Source organism: Pelophylax lessonae (assembly GCF_965119305.1).
Source record: "Pelophylax lessonae genome assembly, chromosome: 5".
In the NCBI taxonomy this organism is placed as follows: Eukaryota; Metazoa; Chordata; class Amphibia; order Anura; family Ranidae; genus Pelophylax; species Pelophylax lessonae.
The window spans coordinates 169,443,238-169,460,510 of record NC_138772.1 but is presented as its reverse complement, the minus strand read 5'-3'; the positions used below and the strand labels follow the sequence as shown (position 1 = coordinate 169,460,510).

The window sequence follows — 17,273 nt, the reverse complement described above, 5'->3', positions numbered from 1 at the left end:
GTGACCCAAAACGGGTTCATACTGAGGATTTTCAGGGAAGGTTATCAGATTCAGTTCCAGGGTATTCCACCCGCAAGAACAGTTCTGACCTCCCCTCCCAGAGATCCCCTGAAGGCGTCAGCACTGCTGTCGCAAATTGGCGACCTTATGGACCAGAGGGTTCTAGTTCCAGTGCCTCAAGAAGAAACAAATATGGGTTTCTACTCGCACGTCTTTGTGGTGCAAAAGGCCGTCGGGGATTTTTCGGTTAATCCTGAACCTAAAACCTCTGAACAGGTGGGTGACCTACAAGAAATTCCGGATGGAAACCATCTTTACGGTGAAGTCCATGCTCCCCCAAATTGCTTTATGGCTTCCCTGGATCTAAGGGATGCCTATCTCCATATCCCGATTCACAAGAAGTCTCAAAAACTTTTAAGAATAGCGATAAGCTGGGGGAGTGCTGTTGGCCATCTGCAGTTCAGAGCCCTGCCATTCGGGCTGAGTTCTTCTCCCAGGATTTTCACCAAAGTTCTGGCAGAAGCATTGGCTCCTTTAAGACTAAGGGGGATCTCGGTCATTCCTTATCTGGACGACCTTTTATTTTTTGCCCACTCCTTTCCCCAGTTGCAAGAAGACTTACGGGTTGCTACCCTGTTCTTGGAGGACCTAGGTTGGTTAATCAACAGGGACAAATTCAACCTGATCCCAACACAAGATTTGTGCTATCTTGGGTACAGGATAAATTCAATAGAGCAAAAAGTAAAAGCGACAGCGGCCGCCCTGCAAACCAACCTTTGACAGCCATGTCAGTTCTAGGGTTCCTGGTGGCAACGATCCCAGCCGTTCCTTGGGCAAGGGCCCACTTTCGGTGTCTCCAGGCCAACATCCTGAGGGTTTGGGACGGGAGACAACAATCCCTGGACAAGACCATCCATTTATCCCCAAAAACCAAGCAATCGCTCTGGTGGTGGAGGAAAGAAGAGAACCTCTGGGGGGGCCTTCAGTGGTCTTTCCCAATATCCGTCCGAATAACTACGGACGCCAGTACCTGGGGCTGGGGAGCCCACTGGGGAGCGAGGATGGCCCAGGGAGCATGGTCCAGGAGGGAATTTCGGGAATCAGCAAATTGGAGAGAGCTGCGGGCTATCTGGGAAGCCCTAAAAGTTTTTTCCAAAGACCTGAACGGCCACCAAGTGCAAGTCCTATCGGACAACGTGGTGGCAGTCGCTTATGTCAACAAACAGGGAGGGACACAGTGCCCGTCCTTGATGCAGCTGACAGCGAACCTTTTTTCCTGGGCAGAAGCGAACCTGAGCTCTATTTCCGCAGTCCACCTAAGGGGTGTGGACAACGAGAGGGCAGATTTTCTAAGTCGCCATCGAGTATTGGAATCGGAGTGGTCCCTAAAATGGGAGGTCTTCCAGTTGGTGACCTAGGGATGGGGCCTTCCAGACATAGATCTGTTCGCCAGCAGAATGAACAACAAAGTCCCAAGGTGCTTTTACTTGGAGAAAGGCGGAGGAGCCATAGGGCTGGATGCCTTAGCTCAGGAGTGGACGTTTCAGCTGAGTTATGCCTTTCCACCATTTAAGCTGATTCCTCTCGTTCATCCAGGAGGATACCACCTTAATCCTGGTAGCCCCGTTTTGGCCCAACAGGCCTTGGTTTTTCATCCCTGTGGCGTCTAGCAGTAGGCCCCCGCTCATGTTCCCAGAGAGGGAAGACCTGCTATCCCAGGGGCCGATACAACTGCCAAAAATCCAGAGAATGAAGTTGGCGGCCTGGTATCTGAGGAAGGTCTTTTGAAGTCAAAAGGACTTTCAGATAAAGTGATCCGCACAATTCTTTCTAGTATAAAGAAGGTCACCCAGGCAATTTATTTTAAGTATTGGAAAATTTTTTGTTCTTGGCTAAAAACCGATAAACGGGAGGTCGGTATTCCAGCCATTCTTGAATTTCTGCAGGAAGGTGCAGACAAGGGACTGGCCGTTAGCACTAAAAGTACAAGTAGCGGCATTGTCAGTGTTTCTGGAAAAGTTCCTGGCTTTAGAACCTTTAGTGATGAGGTTCTTCAAGGGATTATCCAGATTGAGACCAATTCCATTTAAGGTTCTTCCTAAATGGGATTTGTCAATAGTACCACAGGGTTGGATAAAACCTTCGCAGGATATAGACCTGTCATTAAAGTATATTACCCTTAAGACAGCCTTTCTGGTGGCAATTTCTACAGCCAGGCGCATTAGTGAGTTACAGGTGCTTTCAGTTAAGGAACCTTTTGTTCAAATTTATGAAGACCGGTTGGTGGTACGTACAGATCCAGGATTCCTACCTAAAGTGGCTTCCAGGTTCCACAGGGCCCAAGAAATGGTATTACCATCCTTCTGTTCCTCCCCTAAAAATCCAAGGGAAGCAGAGTTTCATCTTTTAGATGTCAGGGCCTGTGTGTTAAACTATCTAGAGTTGTCTAAGAGCTTTAGAAAAAACAATGCTTTATTTGTAGTGCATGCAGGAAAAAATATAGGGCAGCAAGCTTCAAAGAACACTATTGCCAGGTGGATTAAACAGGCGATAGTGGAAGCCTATAAAAGTTTAGACAAAGAGTGCCCTCTTTCTCTGTTAGCTCACTCCACGAGGGCGTTATCGGCCTCTTGGGCGGAGCGAGCAGGGGCGAAACAAATTTGCAAAGCAGCCACCTGGTCTAGCTTCTCTACATTTATCAAGCACTACAGACTGGACCTTCTCTCTGCGCAAGAACAAGCGTTTGGAAGGAAGGTCCTCTAGGCGGTAGTCCCACCCTAATCTGGTAAGTTCTCGTTGATCTCTCCTGTGCTGTCCCGGACAGACAACTGGAGAAAAACCAGAGTTGGACTTACCGGTAACTCTGTTTCTAGGAGTCGTCCAGGACAGCAGGGATTCCCTCCCTATAATGCTGTTATAAACATGGGCGAGTGTTTTTTTGTCTTGTTGCAGATGCCATGTCCGGGGAGTTCTCGGATAAAGACTGGGGAAGATGGTGGGTGTCTGCCCCTTTATTCACCTGATCCTTTGTGTTTCCTGTCTCCGGAGGTGGAGCCTATATCTCCTGTGCTGTCCTGGACGACTCCTAGAAACAGAGTTACCAGTAAGTCTAACTCTGGTTTTTCAGCTGTCTTTAAGGGGGACATTTTTCCCACTGGCTATTTAAATAAGGAGCATTTTTTCAACTGACCCACACACTAATGTATCTGAGCTGTGGATCTAGTCATTTTTCTCTTTTCGTTCATTGACTGACACAGCTCCTGATCTTCTTGACCATTGGGTTATACTGCCCCCTACAGGAGTAGGACACTAGGCAGAAAAAGAACTTGACTACGCCTATGGGCAGTCTCAGGAGGTGTATACTCTCCCCCCTCCTTTCTGCTATATACTGGTAGTCCAGGTTTTTTTTCCTGCCAAGTCAGGAGTAAGAACCCCTAGTTCCTTGCTGAGATCTCTGGTCCTGGCAAGTTTTTTCCTTTTTTAGACCTTTTTATCCTGGTATTTTCCTGTGAGATTTACAATCTAATGCCGGGCTGGATAATATAGATCCAGTGGTCACCCCAGTCTGGCCAGCGAGCGTGCGCAGACCTTGGCTCCACGCAAGGTCGTCCGCAAGGTCACTGCTTAAGAACGGGTCTTGGCCTGCGTTACAGCATTCCTCCTGGCCAAAAGCCCCCATTTCGATTGGGAGGAGGTTCTTTCTGGTGTGGTGCCCGCCCTGGTTCCTGGTATGGTGAGTAGCTGTCCCCCCTCTCCCCCTGGAGGGTTTTGGGGTGGACGCGGGCCCCTCCCTGGGATGGTTGGACCCCCGGGTTCCCCTCCTTTCTATTAGACCCCCTCCGTGAGTCTGATGGTCCTGTGGGCGCCTGCCATGCCCCCCCTTCTTGATTGTGTCTTACCTGGGCCCTAGGGATCCCTCCTGGGAGCCTCGTGGAGCAGCCATTTTGTTGTAGCCTATTTGCTGTATAGGCTGGTGGCCATTTTTCGTTAGTCCGGCATTGAAATAAATAGCGGCCATTATTGTGGAGACTTCTGGGCGGCGTTTTTAGCTGTGGGAACCCCTCCTTATCCCCTTGTGCTGACTCCTGGGCTTTTTTACGTCCAGGATGTCGCATGTGGAGTGCTTTGATCCTGGTGCTGCCCGTGACTGCCTGGTGGGATGGCGAGTCTGGTGGGATACTCTCCCTCTCTCTGCTGCAGGATCATAGGGTGCTCTGTTGCTGGCGACTGGGTGGTGTTACCAGCGCGATGGGGGTGTCCCTTGACGGTGTCTTTTTGCACTTTAGTGGGGAATCCTTATTCCTCATGGGGTCTTTGCACAGTTCCCCATCTGACCCCCTCTCAGAGCCTGCAGGGCCCTCTGAGGCCACGCGCCTTGAGCTCTCCGATAGGATAATTTCTCCACTCCTGTAACCGTGCAGGAAAAGGCACTGGTGGATGCACTGATTGTGTCTGTGTGTGAGATTTTTAAAATTGGAGGACGCAGCTGAAGCTGCGCCGGAGGCACCGGTTCCATTTGGCACTCACAAGCCATCTACAGCAGTGAAGGTGTTTCTGTTTCCTGCCTATTTTGACAGATTTGTTGCAAAAGAGTGGGAACACCCAAAACATCCCTTTGTGGTCCCTAAGTGATTCGCTATGAGGTACCCCTCTGAAGAGTCCCTCCTTGTAGAAGTAGACTGTTCCACCGGTGGTGGATCCCCTGGGTTCCAGGTTGCATAAGGCAACCATGATTCTGGTAGAATTGCTGGCTTTTAAGGATAGATAGGCGGAGGCTGTAACACGCAGTATGTTCACTGTGGCAGGCTAGGTACTCAGATCGATCTTCACTATTGCCCTGGTGTCACAGAGTGTGCTAAGCTTTTACGCCGTGACCTGGAGGGTGAGCAGCTTCCCCCTGCCTTTTGCTGAGATGGCGAACTAGCTGGTCCAGGTGCTGCAGTTTATCTGTGATGCCTCTTTGGATGCGGCTCCCCTAGTGGCTTGGCTCTCTGTTTTGGCAGTGGTCCTTCGGCGTGTCTTTTGACTCAAATGCTGGTCTGCAGACCAGACTTCCTAAAAGGCCTTGACTGATCTGCCCTTTCAAGGAGATCACCTGTTTAGAGCTACCCTGGATGTAATCATAAAAGGTCTTATGAGGGAAAGAGTACCTTTCTTCCTTTGATGAGTGCCTTTGATGAGCTGGCCGACCAGTTGATCCAGGGGCTGCAGTTTATCTGTGATGCCTCTTTGGATGCGGCTTCCCTGCTTTCTAGACTGTCCGTTTCGGCAGTGGTCCTTAGGCGTGTTTTGTGGCTCAAATGTTGGTCTGCGGATCAGACCTCTAAAAAAGTCTTCCCCCATCTTCCTTTTCTAGGGGATCACCTGTTTGGAGCTACCCTGGATGACATCCTTAAGAGTCTCATAGGGGGGAAGAGCATCTTTCTTCCAAAGGCTAGTAAGGGTAAGGAACCTCGATGCAGATGTGGCCTGTCCTTTCTCGGGTCACAGGAAGTTTTGTCGTTCCTCAGGGTCGGCTGACAAGGGTTCAAAGCCTTTCAAGGCCACTTTGGGAGGATCCAAGCGAACTTGGTCTGACAAGTCCAAAGTGGGGTTCTCCAGACCTGCAGACAAGCTCCTTCTGCATGAAGGTGCGCCCTCACCTGTGCAGGTTTCCGGACCTGTGGACTTCCCTGGTGCTAGACAAGTGGGTCCACGAAGTGATACGGTCCGGCTAAAAGATCGAATTTCGTTCCTACCCTCCGTAAAGGTTCTTTCCTTCCAATGTGCATCTGTCCCTGGACTGATTGCAAGCCCTCTTTGTGGTGGTGCAAGACCTGTTGCTTCAACAGGTGTTTGTTCCAGTTCCAACTTCAGAACATTTTCAGGGGTTCTAGTCAAACCTGTTCACAGTCCCGAAGAAAGAAGGCAAGATGCGTCCAATTCTGGATCTCAAGGCTCTGAACTGCTTTGTGCAGGTACACAAGTTCAGAGTCTATTCGAATGGTGGTGGCACCCCGGCATCAGGGGGATTTCCTTGCCTCTATCATGAACGCTTACTTACACATTCCAATGTGTCTGTCGCCAACGATTCCTCTGCTTTGCTGTGGGAGAGGAGCATTATCTGTTTGTTGCGTTATCCTTTAGTCTCGCCTCTGCCCCTCGGGTCTTCACAAAGGTGTTGGCCTCGGGGCTGGCATTGTTACGTCAGCGAGGATCACAGTGCTGGGCTACCTGGATGACCTCTTGCGAGCAGAGTCTCCTACTGCTCTGATGGACAATGTGGACATCACTATACGGACTCTTAGGGAGTTTGTCTGGCTTCTGAATTATCAGAAGTCTGCTCTGGTTCCTTCCACAAAACTGGACTATTTGGGTCTAACTCTGGACTCGGCTCTAGCCAGAGTGTTCCTTCCTATGGACAAGCTCCAGAAGTTGCATGCTGCGATTCATCTCTTGCTGTCCAGCAGGTGGTTGTCCCTCCGGACTTGCATGAGGGTGCTGGGCCTGATGGTTTCTACCTTCGAGGCGGTCCTGTTTGCACAGTTCCATACAAGGTCCCTGCAAAGAGAGATCTTGGCAAAAATGGGACAATTGTCCAAACTCTCTGGTCAATCAAATCAAGCTGAGCCAAAAAGCAAAAGGGTCTCTGATCTGGTGGCTTCGCTCTCCAGCTCTTCGCCAGGGCAAATCTTTTCTCCCCTTGTATTGGACAGTGGTTACCACGGATGCCAGTCTGTCCGGGTGGGGAGGTGTCCTGGGTCAGAACTCCGCTCAGGCAGTTTGGACACTGGAAGGGTCCAGACTCCCGATCAATGTCCTGGAACTCCGAGCGATCAGACTGTGCCTGTATCACTGGACGGATCGCCTTCAGGGGTGTCCAGTGCGAATCCAATTGGACAATGCCACGGCCGTTTCTTATGTCAATCACCAGGGTTGAACAAGAAGTGTGTTGGCATCTCTGGAGGTAGCCGGCATTCTTCCATGGGCAAAGCGGTTCGTTCCAGCCCTGTCCGCTGCACACATTCCAGGGGAGGAAAATTGGCAGACGGATTATCTCAGCCTGCAGGCGTTGGACCAAGGGCAGTAGTCCTTTCATCCGGAGGTGTTTCATCATCAGATGTGTCTCCAGTGGGGCACCCCTGAGATGGATCTGTTGGCGTCCCGGCTCAACAGTAAGGTGCACAGGTTTGTGGCACAGTTGGGATCCGCTAGCGGATGCCACAGACACGCTGCTAGCCCCCTGGGGCCAATATCATCTGATTTAAACCTTCCCTCCTCTCAAGCGTCTGCCGAGACTCTTGCACAGGATCAAGGCAGAAGAAATTCCGGTCATTCTAGTGGCCCTGGACGGACCTTGCCGGTCTTGGTACGCTGACTTGGTGCAATTGGTCACCGACGCCCCTTGGAGACTACCTCTTCCATCCTGCTTTGTCGCTGGCTTTGACGGCTTGGCTGTTAAAAGCCAGGTGCTGAAGGATAAAGGTTTGTCTGGGTCGGTGATTCCTACACTACTGAAAGCTGGGAAGTCTACTTCTAGGAAGGTCTACCATCGTACGTGGAAAGCGTACATTTCGTGGTGTGAGTCGCTTGGTGCTCACCCTCGCTCTTTTCTCTTTCGTTCATTGATGGACACAGCTCCTGATCATCTTAACCATTTGGTTATACTGCCCCCTACAGGAGTAGGACACTAGGCAGAAAAAAAAGTCTGGCTACGCCTATGGGCAGTCCCAGGGAGTATACTCCCTCTCTCTGCTATATGTACTCAGTTTTTCTTTCTGCCTAGTCAGGAGTAAAGACCTAGTTCCTTGCTGGGATCTCTGGTCCTGGCAATTTTTTCTCCTGGTTTTTTTCCTGTGAGATCTACATTTAACTGCTGGACTGGGCGACGGGCTGGATAATCTAGATCCAGCGGTCACCCCAGTCTGGCCAGCGAGCACTAGGTCGGCCGTGACGTAGCCCCACCAAACGGGGGCTGACTTGCGAGGTAAATGACTCGCAAGGTCGCATATGACAGAGTCTCAGCCCGAGTCGCAGCATTTCTCCTGTTTCCGAGTTTCTTGCAGTAACAAAGTGCAGTAATGTATCATTAGGCATAGTTATGAAAGCTAAATGATGAAAGTTTAAAGATATCAAAGGAGCCAATCTTTGATTTGATTTTTTTTTAACTGTTTAATATTTTCTGGTTGTAATAATTGCAAAAAGGTTAACTTTTGCACATCTGTACATGGCTAATCCCATCTTCATTTCCACAGGTCTACATCTGCATTTGGGGGTGGCTGGAGAGGCTGAATGGATGTATCTAGAAAGAAAGGTGACTTTTTTATTTTTTATTTTTTTTTTTTATTTTTTTTTTTCCCCCCTGATTTTCTCCTTGTAATCATGTGACTGCATTGCCTCTCAGAAACTACAATAACATCCTGACTGTATACTAAGCATCTACCTACTCATCTGTTGCTTGCTGCTTCAAAAGATGCAATGCATTTTACCAAAGGCTATCTCATGCTTTTTAAATAAATGTTGTTTTAATTGTACAGCATTTGTGCCTAGTACTATTTTAGCTTTGTTAGTAGGTTACTAGGTATCTGCAGATGTTTGTACATCATTCCTATTTTCTGCTAGAGGGCAATGGGACCAGTATCTGACAGAGCTATTAGGGTTGAGGGCTTTGGATTGGTCAACCTCTTGCACCTCACCATCGGCCAGTGGGATCTCCCATTACAGTTCAATAATAAAATAGGGGAGTAATGCCTAGTCCACACGATCAGAAAATTGGACGAAACCGCTTTCTAAGCGATCGTACGATAATCTGATTGTTCGTGCATAGCTTTCCAGAGCCAATCACAATAGTTCATGTGAAATTACCCAAAGGGACAAACGAAAAATGTTCTCGTATGATACCAGATCGTACAATTTTTGTTTTAATCAGTACAGTATTCGTACAAAACAAATTGGAAAACCAAGAACATGCATGCTTGGAAACTAAAGAATACATTACAATACAACACAATTTATCACTTCCGAAGTTGTATTTTGTCATACGAGACTTCTTTATTTCCGATGTGAGACTAGCATGCAAATAAAACTGGACGATAATTCCTCTGATGTTCTGAATGTTCTGAAGGCATTAGTGGGACAGAGTCAATGGCCATAATAGCTTGTTTAATTGTCTAACATTGCTGTAGCTCTTGGGAGGTTAAAGGTCACTCTAGATGTATAAGAGATGCCTGCACGTCACCTCTCCAAGTCTCACTTTATTAGGTTCTTCAGGTTTGCTTTAATGTGTATCTAAACCCCAAAACAAAAATGTTATATATAATGTAGCTTACCAGGCCTTGGTGATTCTGGCAGTAACAAACTTCCATTCTTAAGCAACACACTATACAATCTGATTGTAAAATCTCCTTTAGAACTACCAATAGCGATGTAGTACAAGAGCTTATCTGACTGGATACATATGGAATAGATTGTTCAGGCAGAGCTTTTACTACACACAGTAGTTGTGGTAGTTCTAAAGGAGAGTATATAGAATATAGAGCTTATACAATCAGTTTGTAATGTGTGTGGCCTGCTTAAGGGTGGCTCCACTTAATGGACAAGCAATCTCCTTTAGATCTACCAACAACTGTATAGTTCATACTTGCCTGAATGGATAGATTAGGCAGGTCCCCATTTTCTAGTTTTCTTAAATATAACGTTGATTGTATACTCAGATTGCAATGTATGTGGTGACCCATAGGTGCAATATCAAATTTAGATGGATGTGACTAACACGTTAAAACTCCAGGTAATACTTTTTAGGCAGTTACAACAACAGTTTTACAAAAATTAATAAAAGGTAACAATTGTGGGCACTACTGTCAGCATTAAATGGTTTGTCTCAACCCTGTAACTGCCACTTTTTAATAAGTTGAAAAAAAACAGCAGAATTAACAGGTGAAAATATGGTGAAGGAGTCTATAAAAAAAAAAAAAAAAAAAGCTGCTACAGTATATAATACATTTTTGTTTTTTGGTTTAAATACACTTAAGTGCCCTTCACATTAGTTTACCCAAAGAAAGAGATTTTTTTTTCTTTTTAGAAAACTATTTTTCTCTTGCGTCCTCCGACAGTCGCCGTCTCTTCATATTCGTCACTATGGGGTTATTGACCTTTGCTCCGTAGGAGTAGCTAGGCAACAGAATATGTCAATATTAAAGCTTTTAACATATCCCACCCCCAGGGGGTGGTCCCCTCAGTCCATACCCTCCTGCTTCCTGTATCCATACCTCAGTTTCAATTGTCTAGCTCAGGAGTAGGCTGGCTGATTCTGTGCTGGGGCTTTTCAGTCTCAGCTTCTTTTCTTTCTTTGATTTTATTTGAAGTTTTTTCTCTTCCTTTTATTAGCTGTTTATTTTTCAGCACTAGTTAGGTTCTTCTGATGAAGATGCTGGGTCTCGGGCTGGCCTCCCTGGGGTTCCGGGGCTCAGGGCCACTGGCTTCCCAGCCTGCCATCGAGCGTTCAGTCAGGTTTTTTTCCTGGCATGTGTGAACGACCCATCCCTGTTCACTGCAGGGATGCTGCGGTGAGGTGGCTACCTCACTGGACGCCATGCGGTTTCGCACCGCAGTTCTATTGCGTCCTGACTGCCACTCTCCCTGTCCTCTGTGCAGTGGCTTGATCGCTTGGGCGGGCTCCCCACGCCATTCAGGAGGTAAGTGTACTCTGTGTGGGGACCTGTCTTTTTAGTGGGTGTCAGTCTGGGATTGTGTAACCCTGCATGTCTGAAAACACTGGGGCTCCCTGTCTGGATTGCTGCTTGCTGTGGGCTGCAAGGGGGGGGGGGTTCCTCTGCCATGTTTTGTGTAACAGGCTGTGTTTTTTTCTGTGTGACATGCTGTATGCTGTGGGGCATGATGTGAGACATGTTTATGGGCATACTTTCGGCGACCCGCCATTTTATTGCAGCAGGCTTATGGTGGCCGATACTGTGTGGGGAGAGCGGCGTCTTTGGCGCCAAGCGCCGCCATTTTGGCGGCGGTCGCTCAGGCCACATGTCAGCGCTGCATGGTCTCTGCCTTTGCAGTCCTCCTCCGGCGGCCATTTTTGTGTAGCCTTCCATAGGCTTTATAGGAGCGGTCTGTATTGCATCACTTCCTTTGCCCTGAGAACAGCAATCGATGCAGCGGCCTGAGTGATCTCTCCAGGTTTACCTTCCTTATTTCTGTATTCCTTGCCTAAGTTTTGTACTTCTCCCTGTGGGGGTCGGTGTGTACTGTGTGTGTGCGGTGGGCTACGCTCGCCGCGATCTTAAAGGGGCAGTACCCCTTTTTTTCCTGCAAACTTTTGGGGCATGGATTCTCAGGAAAGCAAATTTCCTCCCACTTTAGTGGGGGGCCAAGGGTCTGCTGCTTCCCCCGAGGGGGGCGATTTGGCTACCATTGTGGCTAACCTAGCTGCTCAGGTGCAGATGCTTGTGGCTGCTCAATCCACAAAACGGCCCAGAGTTTCAATTTCCTCTGATTCAGAGGGCGATGGTGATGGGGCTGCTATGGCTGGGGTCCCCTTTTCGGGGTCCCGGTCGTCCCTTGACCTTGTAGGGTCGGAAGGGGAGGCAGAGGTTGAAGGGGTTGATGATTCCCCCCCCCCCCCCCGGCTCGTCTGAAGAGCTTGCAATCATGGATGAATTGGTTGCTTCTATCAAACAAACACTGCATTTGCAGGATGAACCGTGTCTTCCTGCCGTCCTGGCCTCTTATGGGACGCAGCGGAGACGCAAATCATCGCAGGTTTTTCCTTGCACTGAGGATTTTCAGCACGCTGTTAGTGAACAATGGCGCAATATAAAGAAGCCTTTTGCTGTGCCAAGTAGGTTCAAGCTGCGTTATCCCTTCACACCCGCCACTGATGAACGTTGGTGTGTGCCGCCTCCGGTGGATCACACGGTGGCAGTTTTGAATAAATCTACTGCAATTCCGGCGGAGGATACCCCGGTGTTCCGGGATCCCACGGACAGGAGACTGGAGTCTCTTGCCCGCCATACTTACTCGGTTACCGGTTCCATGCTAAAAGCTATTTTTGCTTCCCTTATGGCAGCTCAGGCTGTCGCGGATTGGATGCAGGTGCTCAGGCGCATCCTGGTGGCTGATTCTGCCCCGCCGACAACGCTGGCTATGGTGGATCGAATTCATCAGGGTGTCATGTATTTGTGTGATGCGGACTTAGATATAGTCCCTTTGGCTGCACGTGTGCACAGCGTGGCGGTGTTGACACGCCGCTTGATACGGCTGAAATGTTGGTCTGTGGACCAATCTTCTCGCAAAACTTTAGCTAATCTACCTTATACGGGATCTCGCCTCTTTGGCGATTCCTTGGATACGCTGATTAAGGGGATCACTGGGGGTAAGAGCACGCTCTTGCCCCAGTCTCACAAGGCTAAGGTTGCTCAAGGTAAGAAGCATGCTTCGTTTAGACCCTCTCAGGGGTCCTTTCGTGCCTTTCGGTCGCACTATAAGGGCAAACCCTTCAAAGGTCAAGGCTCCCAAAAGAAGCCGTGGACAGGTAAGCAGAAGTCCGGCCAGTCCGGGTCCGCTGCCCATAACAATGCGGCCTGAAGGGGCGCCCTCACCCAGTTCTGGGGTGGGGGGACGTTTGCTCGGTTTTCTTCAACCCTGGCTGGCCCGCGTTCGGGACAGGTGGGTTCAGGAGATCGTTCGGTCTGGTTACAAGATCGAGTTTCTCTCTCGGCCCGGCGAGCAGATTTTTTCCCTCAAATCTTCAGCTGTCTCCGGAGCGTTTTGCGGGATCTGCACCTGGCGGTGCGGGACCTGCGGGCTCAGGGAGTGGTGGTTCCGGTGCCTCATCGGGACAGATTTCGGGGGTTTTATTCAAATCTGTTCACTGTGCCCAGAAAGGAGGGCAAGGTACGTCCAATTCTGGACTTAAAAGCTCTGAACCGCTTTGTGCGGGTTCGCAAGTTCCGCATGGAATCCCTGCGCTCGGTGGTGGCTGCTCTAGTTCCGGGAGAATTCATGGCATCCATCGATTTGAAGGATGCATACCTTCACATCCCCATTTTCGAGAGTCACCAGAGGTACCTTCGATTCGCCATTGCGGAGGATCATTACCAATTCGTGGCGCTGCCTTTTGGTCTCGCTTCGGCTCCGCGGGTGTTCACCAAGGTGCTTGCACCGGTTCTGGCTTTATTGAGAGCCCAGGGCATCTCGGTCCTGGGGTATCTGGACGACATTCTGGTTCGGTCTGCGACCAGTCAGGGTCTGGTAAAAGACCTGTCCGTCACGATGCAGACTCTACAGGAGTTTGGTTGGACGATAAACTTTCCAAAATCGACGCTATGCCCGTCGGTTCGTCTTCCCTACCTGGGAATGATCCTGGACTCTGTTCAGGCGAAGGTCTTCCTGCCGGAGGACAAGCTCAGGACACTTCAGGAAGAAGTCAGGTCCCTCAGGGACGTTCCGTGCTCGTCCCTCCGGATGGGCATGAGGTGTCTGGGATTGATGGTCTCGGCTTTCAAGGCGATTCCCTTCGCCCAGTTTCACACGAGGGGTCTCCAAGCGGAGATCCTGTCCAGGTGGGACAGGCGACCGCAATCTCTGGATCTTCAGATCTCGTTGAGTCCTCGCACCAGAAGGGATCTTCTGTGGTGGCTACAGTCCCCGGCGGTGTCGGGGGGGCAAGTCTTTTCGCCCTCTTTCGTGGACGGTGAACACCACGGATGCCAGCCTGTCGGGCTGGGGTGGTGTTCTGGGTGTTCTGTCCGCCCAGGGAACTTGGTCGGAGGAGGAATCCTCCCTTCCGATCAACATTCTGGAATTGCGGGCGATAAATCTCTGCCTTCGACGTTGGACGGACAAGCTTCAGGGCCGTCCGGTTCGGGTGCAGATGGACAATGCCACAGCGGTGGCCTACATCAACCACCAAGGGGGCACTAGGAGTGCCCGAGCGGCTCGGGAGGTGGCCGACATTCTGTCTTGGGCCGAGACGCACATCCCGGCGATCACGGCGGTTCACATTCCGGGGGTGGAGAACTGGCAGGCGGATTATCTGAGTCGCCAGACCCTGGACCAGGGAGAATGGTCACTCCACCTGGATGTCTTTCAGATGTTGTGCGCGAAGTGGGGTCTTCCGGATGTGGACCTGTTCGCGTCTCGTCTGAACAACAAGGTGGGAAGGTTCGTGGCAAGGACGCGCGATCCTCGGGCAGACGCGTCGGACGCGTTAGTGGCTCCATGGCATCAGTATCGACTGATGTATGCATTCCCACCGATTCAGCTGCTATCCAGGTTCCTTCGCAGGTTGTCTTCGGAACCGCTCACGGTGATTCTGGTGGCGCCAGACTGGCCTCGCCGGTCTTGGTACGCAGACCTCGTGAATCTAGCGGTCGGCGCTCCATGGCGTCTGCCTCTTCGAGAAGATCTTCTGTCTCAAGGACCGATATTCCATCCTGCTTTACAGTCGCTGGCTTTGACGGCCTGGCTGTTGAAACCGAGGTCCTGAGGGATAGGGGTCTCTCCCCTGAGGTCATTCACACTTTGATCAACGCTAGAAAGACCTCTTGGGGGAAGGTTTACTACCGTACTTGGAAGGCCTATTTTGCCTGGTGTGAGTCCAGGGGGTTTTCCCATCGCTCATACTCGGTGTCTAGGGTGTTGTCTTTCCTTCAAACGGGTGTGGACCAGCGTTTGGCATTGGCCACGATTAAGGGTCAGATTTCTGCGCTGGCCGTTCTTTTTCAGCGCCCTGTGGCGTCTAACCCCTTTGTTAGCACCTTTGTTCAAGGGGTGCGGCATCTGGTCCCTCCTAGGAGGGAGCCTTTGCCTCCATGGGACTTGAACCTTGTTCTGTCCGTGTTATAGCATGCTCCCTTTGAGAAGATCAGGGAGATCTCATTGTCCATGTTGTCCAAGAAGGTCGCTTTTTTGGTAGCGATCACTTCGGCTCGCAGAGTGTCGGAGCTGGCAGCCTTGTCCTGCAGTTCTCCGTATTTGGTGATGCACTTGGATAAGGTGGTCTTGCGACCTAATCCTTATTTTCTTCCGAAGAGGATCTCGGAGTTTCATCTCAATGAGGACATCGTCTTGCCTTCGCTTTGCGCGAAGACTAAACATCCAAAGGAGGTGGATTTACACTCCTTGGATGTTGTTCGGGCGATCAGGGTTTACCTGTCATCGACAAAATCCTTTTGCAAGACGGATTCTCTATTTGTCCTTCCAGAGGGGCCTCGGAAGGGCATGGCGGCGTCGGCTTCTACCATCGCCAAATGGATCAGACAGACCATTGAACAGGCATATGCTTTGCAGGGAAAAGTTCCCCCTATGCCTGTGAAGGCGCACTCTACCAGATCTTTGAGTACGTCTTGGGCCTGTCGTCATCGGGCTTCTGTGGCTCAGGTGTGTAAGGCGGCGACTTGGTCGTCCGTTCACACCTTCTCAAAGTTCTACAAAGTGGATGTTCAGGCATCGGCAGATGCTTCCTTTGGCCGCAAGGTTCTTAGTGCGGCAGTGCCTTAGGGTCCCTTATTTTTGGGCCCTTGGCTGTTTTGGGATGTTTTTTTGTCCCTAGGTTATTTGTTTTTCCTGGGTTGTTGCTCCTGTTGAGCAAGTTTTTTCATGCTGCCCAGCTGGTTTCCTTCCTTTGGTAAGGTTCCTTTTTTCTGCTGTGGGTACTGCGTTGCCTTGGGCGCGGCTGAGTTTCCCACCCCTCATGTATGCACTGCTTTGGGACGTCCCCATAGTGACGAATATGAAGAGGCGGCGACTGTCGGAGGACGTAAGAGAAAACTGAATTTTTGTAAAATCTTACCTGTAAAATTCCTTTCTCTGAGTCCTCCGACAGTCACTGCCCTCGCCCCTCTTTTGGGGTTTGTTTGTGTACTGTACTGCTATTCTACTGAAACTGAGGTATGGATACAGGAAGCAGGAGGGTATTGACTGAGGGGACCACCCCCTGGGGGTGGGATATGTTAAAAGCTTTAATATTGACATATTCTGTTGCCTAGCTACTCCTACGGAGCAAAGGTCAATAACCCCATAGTGACGAATATGAAGAGGCGGCGACTGTCGGAGGACTCAGAGAAAGGAATTTTACAGGTAAGATTTTACAAAAATTCCGTTATTTGAAGTATCAGTCACAGATGCAAACATTCTTTCTTTTACAGATCCAGACTACAAAACATTTTACATCAACTTCAGATGATCATGATCTCAAGAGAACAGCATCTTTGTTGTGTTTGGTACTTTTGTTCCTGCGAAAATTAAACTTTATTTACGTTTTATGATAAATGTTTCTGTCTTTAATATATGAATAAATGTAAACTGCATGAGAAGTACAGTATATATCAAGATGCTCAAAGAAGTGATGTCTGTCAAAGTAAAAGGGAAAGGATCACCACCATGCTAACGTTGACATTCAAGATGCTCATAAAGATCTACAAAGTTCTTGTAGGTAGTCTTGTTAGGATAGAATAATGGAGTTGTCTTTGCTTGTTTTTGTCTTCTAGAGCAGAAGTCTCCAAACTTTTTGAGCAAAGGGCCAGTTTACTGTCATTCAGTTTTTAAAGTGGTTATAAACCCCCCTGTAACGTTTGTACCTATAGGTAAACCTCTAATAAGGCTTAGCTATAGGTACTGTAAATATCTCCTAAACTTGCACTGTTTAGGACAGGGCTTGACAAATCCCAGGAGCCAGGTCGCATTGGCGACTAGAAACTGAGTCCAGGTGCCTAGGATTTCAGCCGTCTGCTGTCAGGCATCGGGATGCCGCTTTGATGATCCAGAGATTTGAAATCCCCACGGCTCCTATCCATACTTGGTGTACGGACATGAGGCATTCTAATTGGTCAGCGCTGTCACATAGACGCGCTGACCAATCAGAACCGGCTGCCTCTTCTCCACTTTCAGCACATCCATAGGATGCACTGCTTGACTTCTGCCACTGTCAGCTCTCTTCGTTGCGGTCGCCCGGCACACATCTATCTGACATCAGGTTAGGCTTCATGTACACGGGACGTTGTTAAAAGTCCCTTTGAATGCTGGAATTTTTAGGACGTTTGAAACGTCCGTTCAGTCGCGTTTGTACCCGCGTTTAGCGGGCGTTTAGCGGCGTTTACGGGCGTTTGCGTTTAGAACCGTTCCTAGAGGTCAAAAAAAATTATTCCCCTTTAAAATGGAAAAACGCGAACGCTAAACGCGGGTCATCGCGTTCGTATGCGTTCGGACGCGTTCAGACGCGTTCGGACGCGTTTGTGCGTTTGAAATGCCGGGAAACACACGTTCGAACGCAAATAATTGCGTTC

At 49.5% G+C, this 17,273-nt stretch overlaps 1 protein-coding gene across 2 annotated transcripts in view; it reads left to right on the top strand.

The window, feature by feature from the left end:
* NUP214 (nucleoporin 214) overlaps window positions 1-16,260 on the top strand; it is a 265,238-nt gene extending 248,978 nt beyond the window's left edge. For both annotated transcript variants that reach the window (XM_082258635.1, XM_082258634.1), the window contains 2 exons: window positions 8,235-8,293; window positions 16,137-16,260. In XM_082258635.1, the coding sequence (XP_082114761.1) occupies window positions 8,235-8,271 (37 nt within the window). In that variant the 3' untranslated portion in view covers window positions 8,272-8,293; window positions 16,137-16,260. The remainder of the gene's footprint in view (window positions 1-8,234; window positions 8,294-16,136) is intronic.
* The last annotated feature ends 1,013 nt before the right edge of the window (window positions 16,261-17,273 follow it).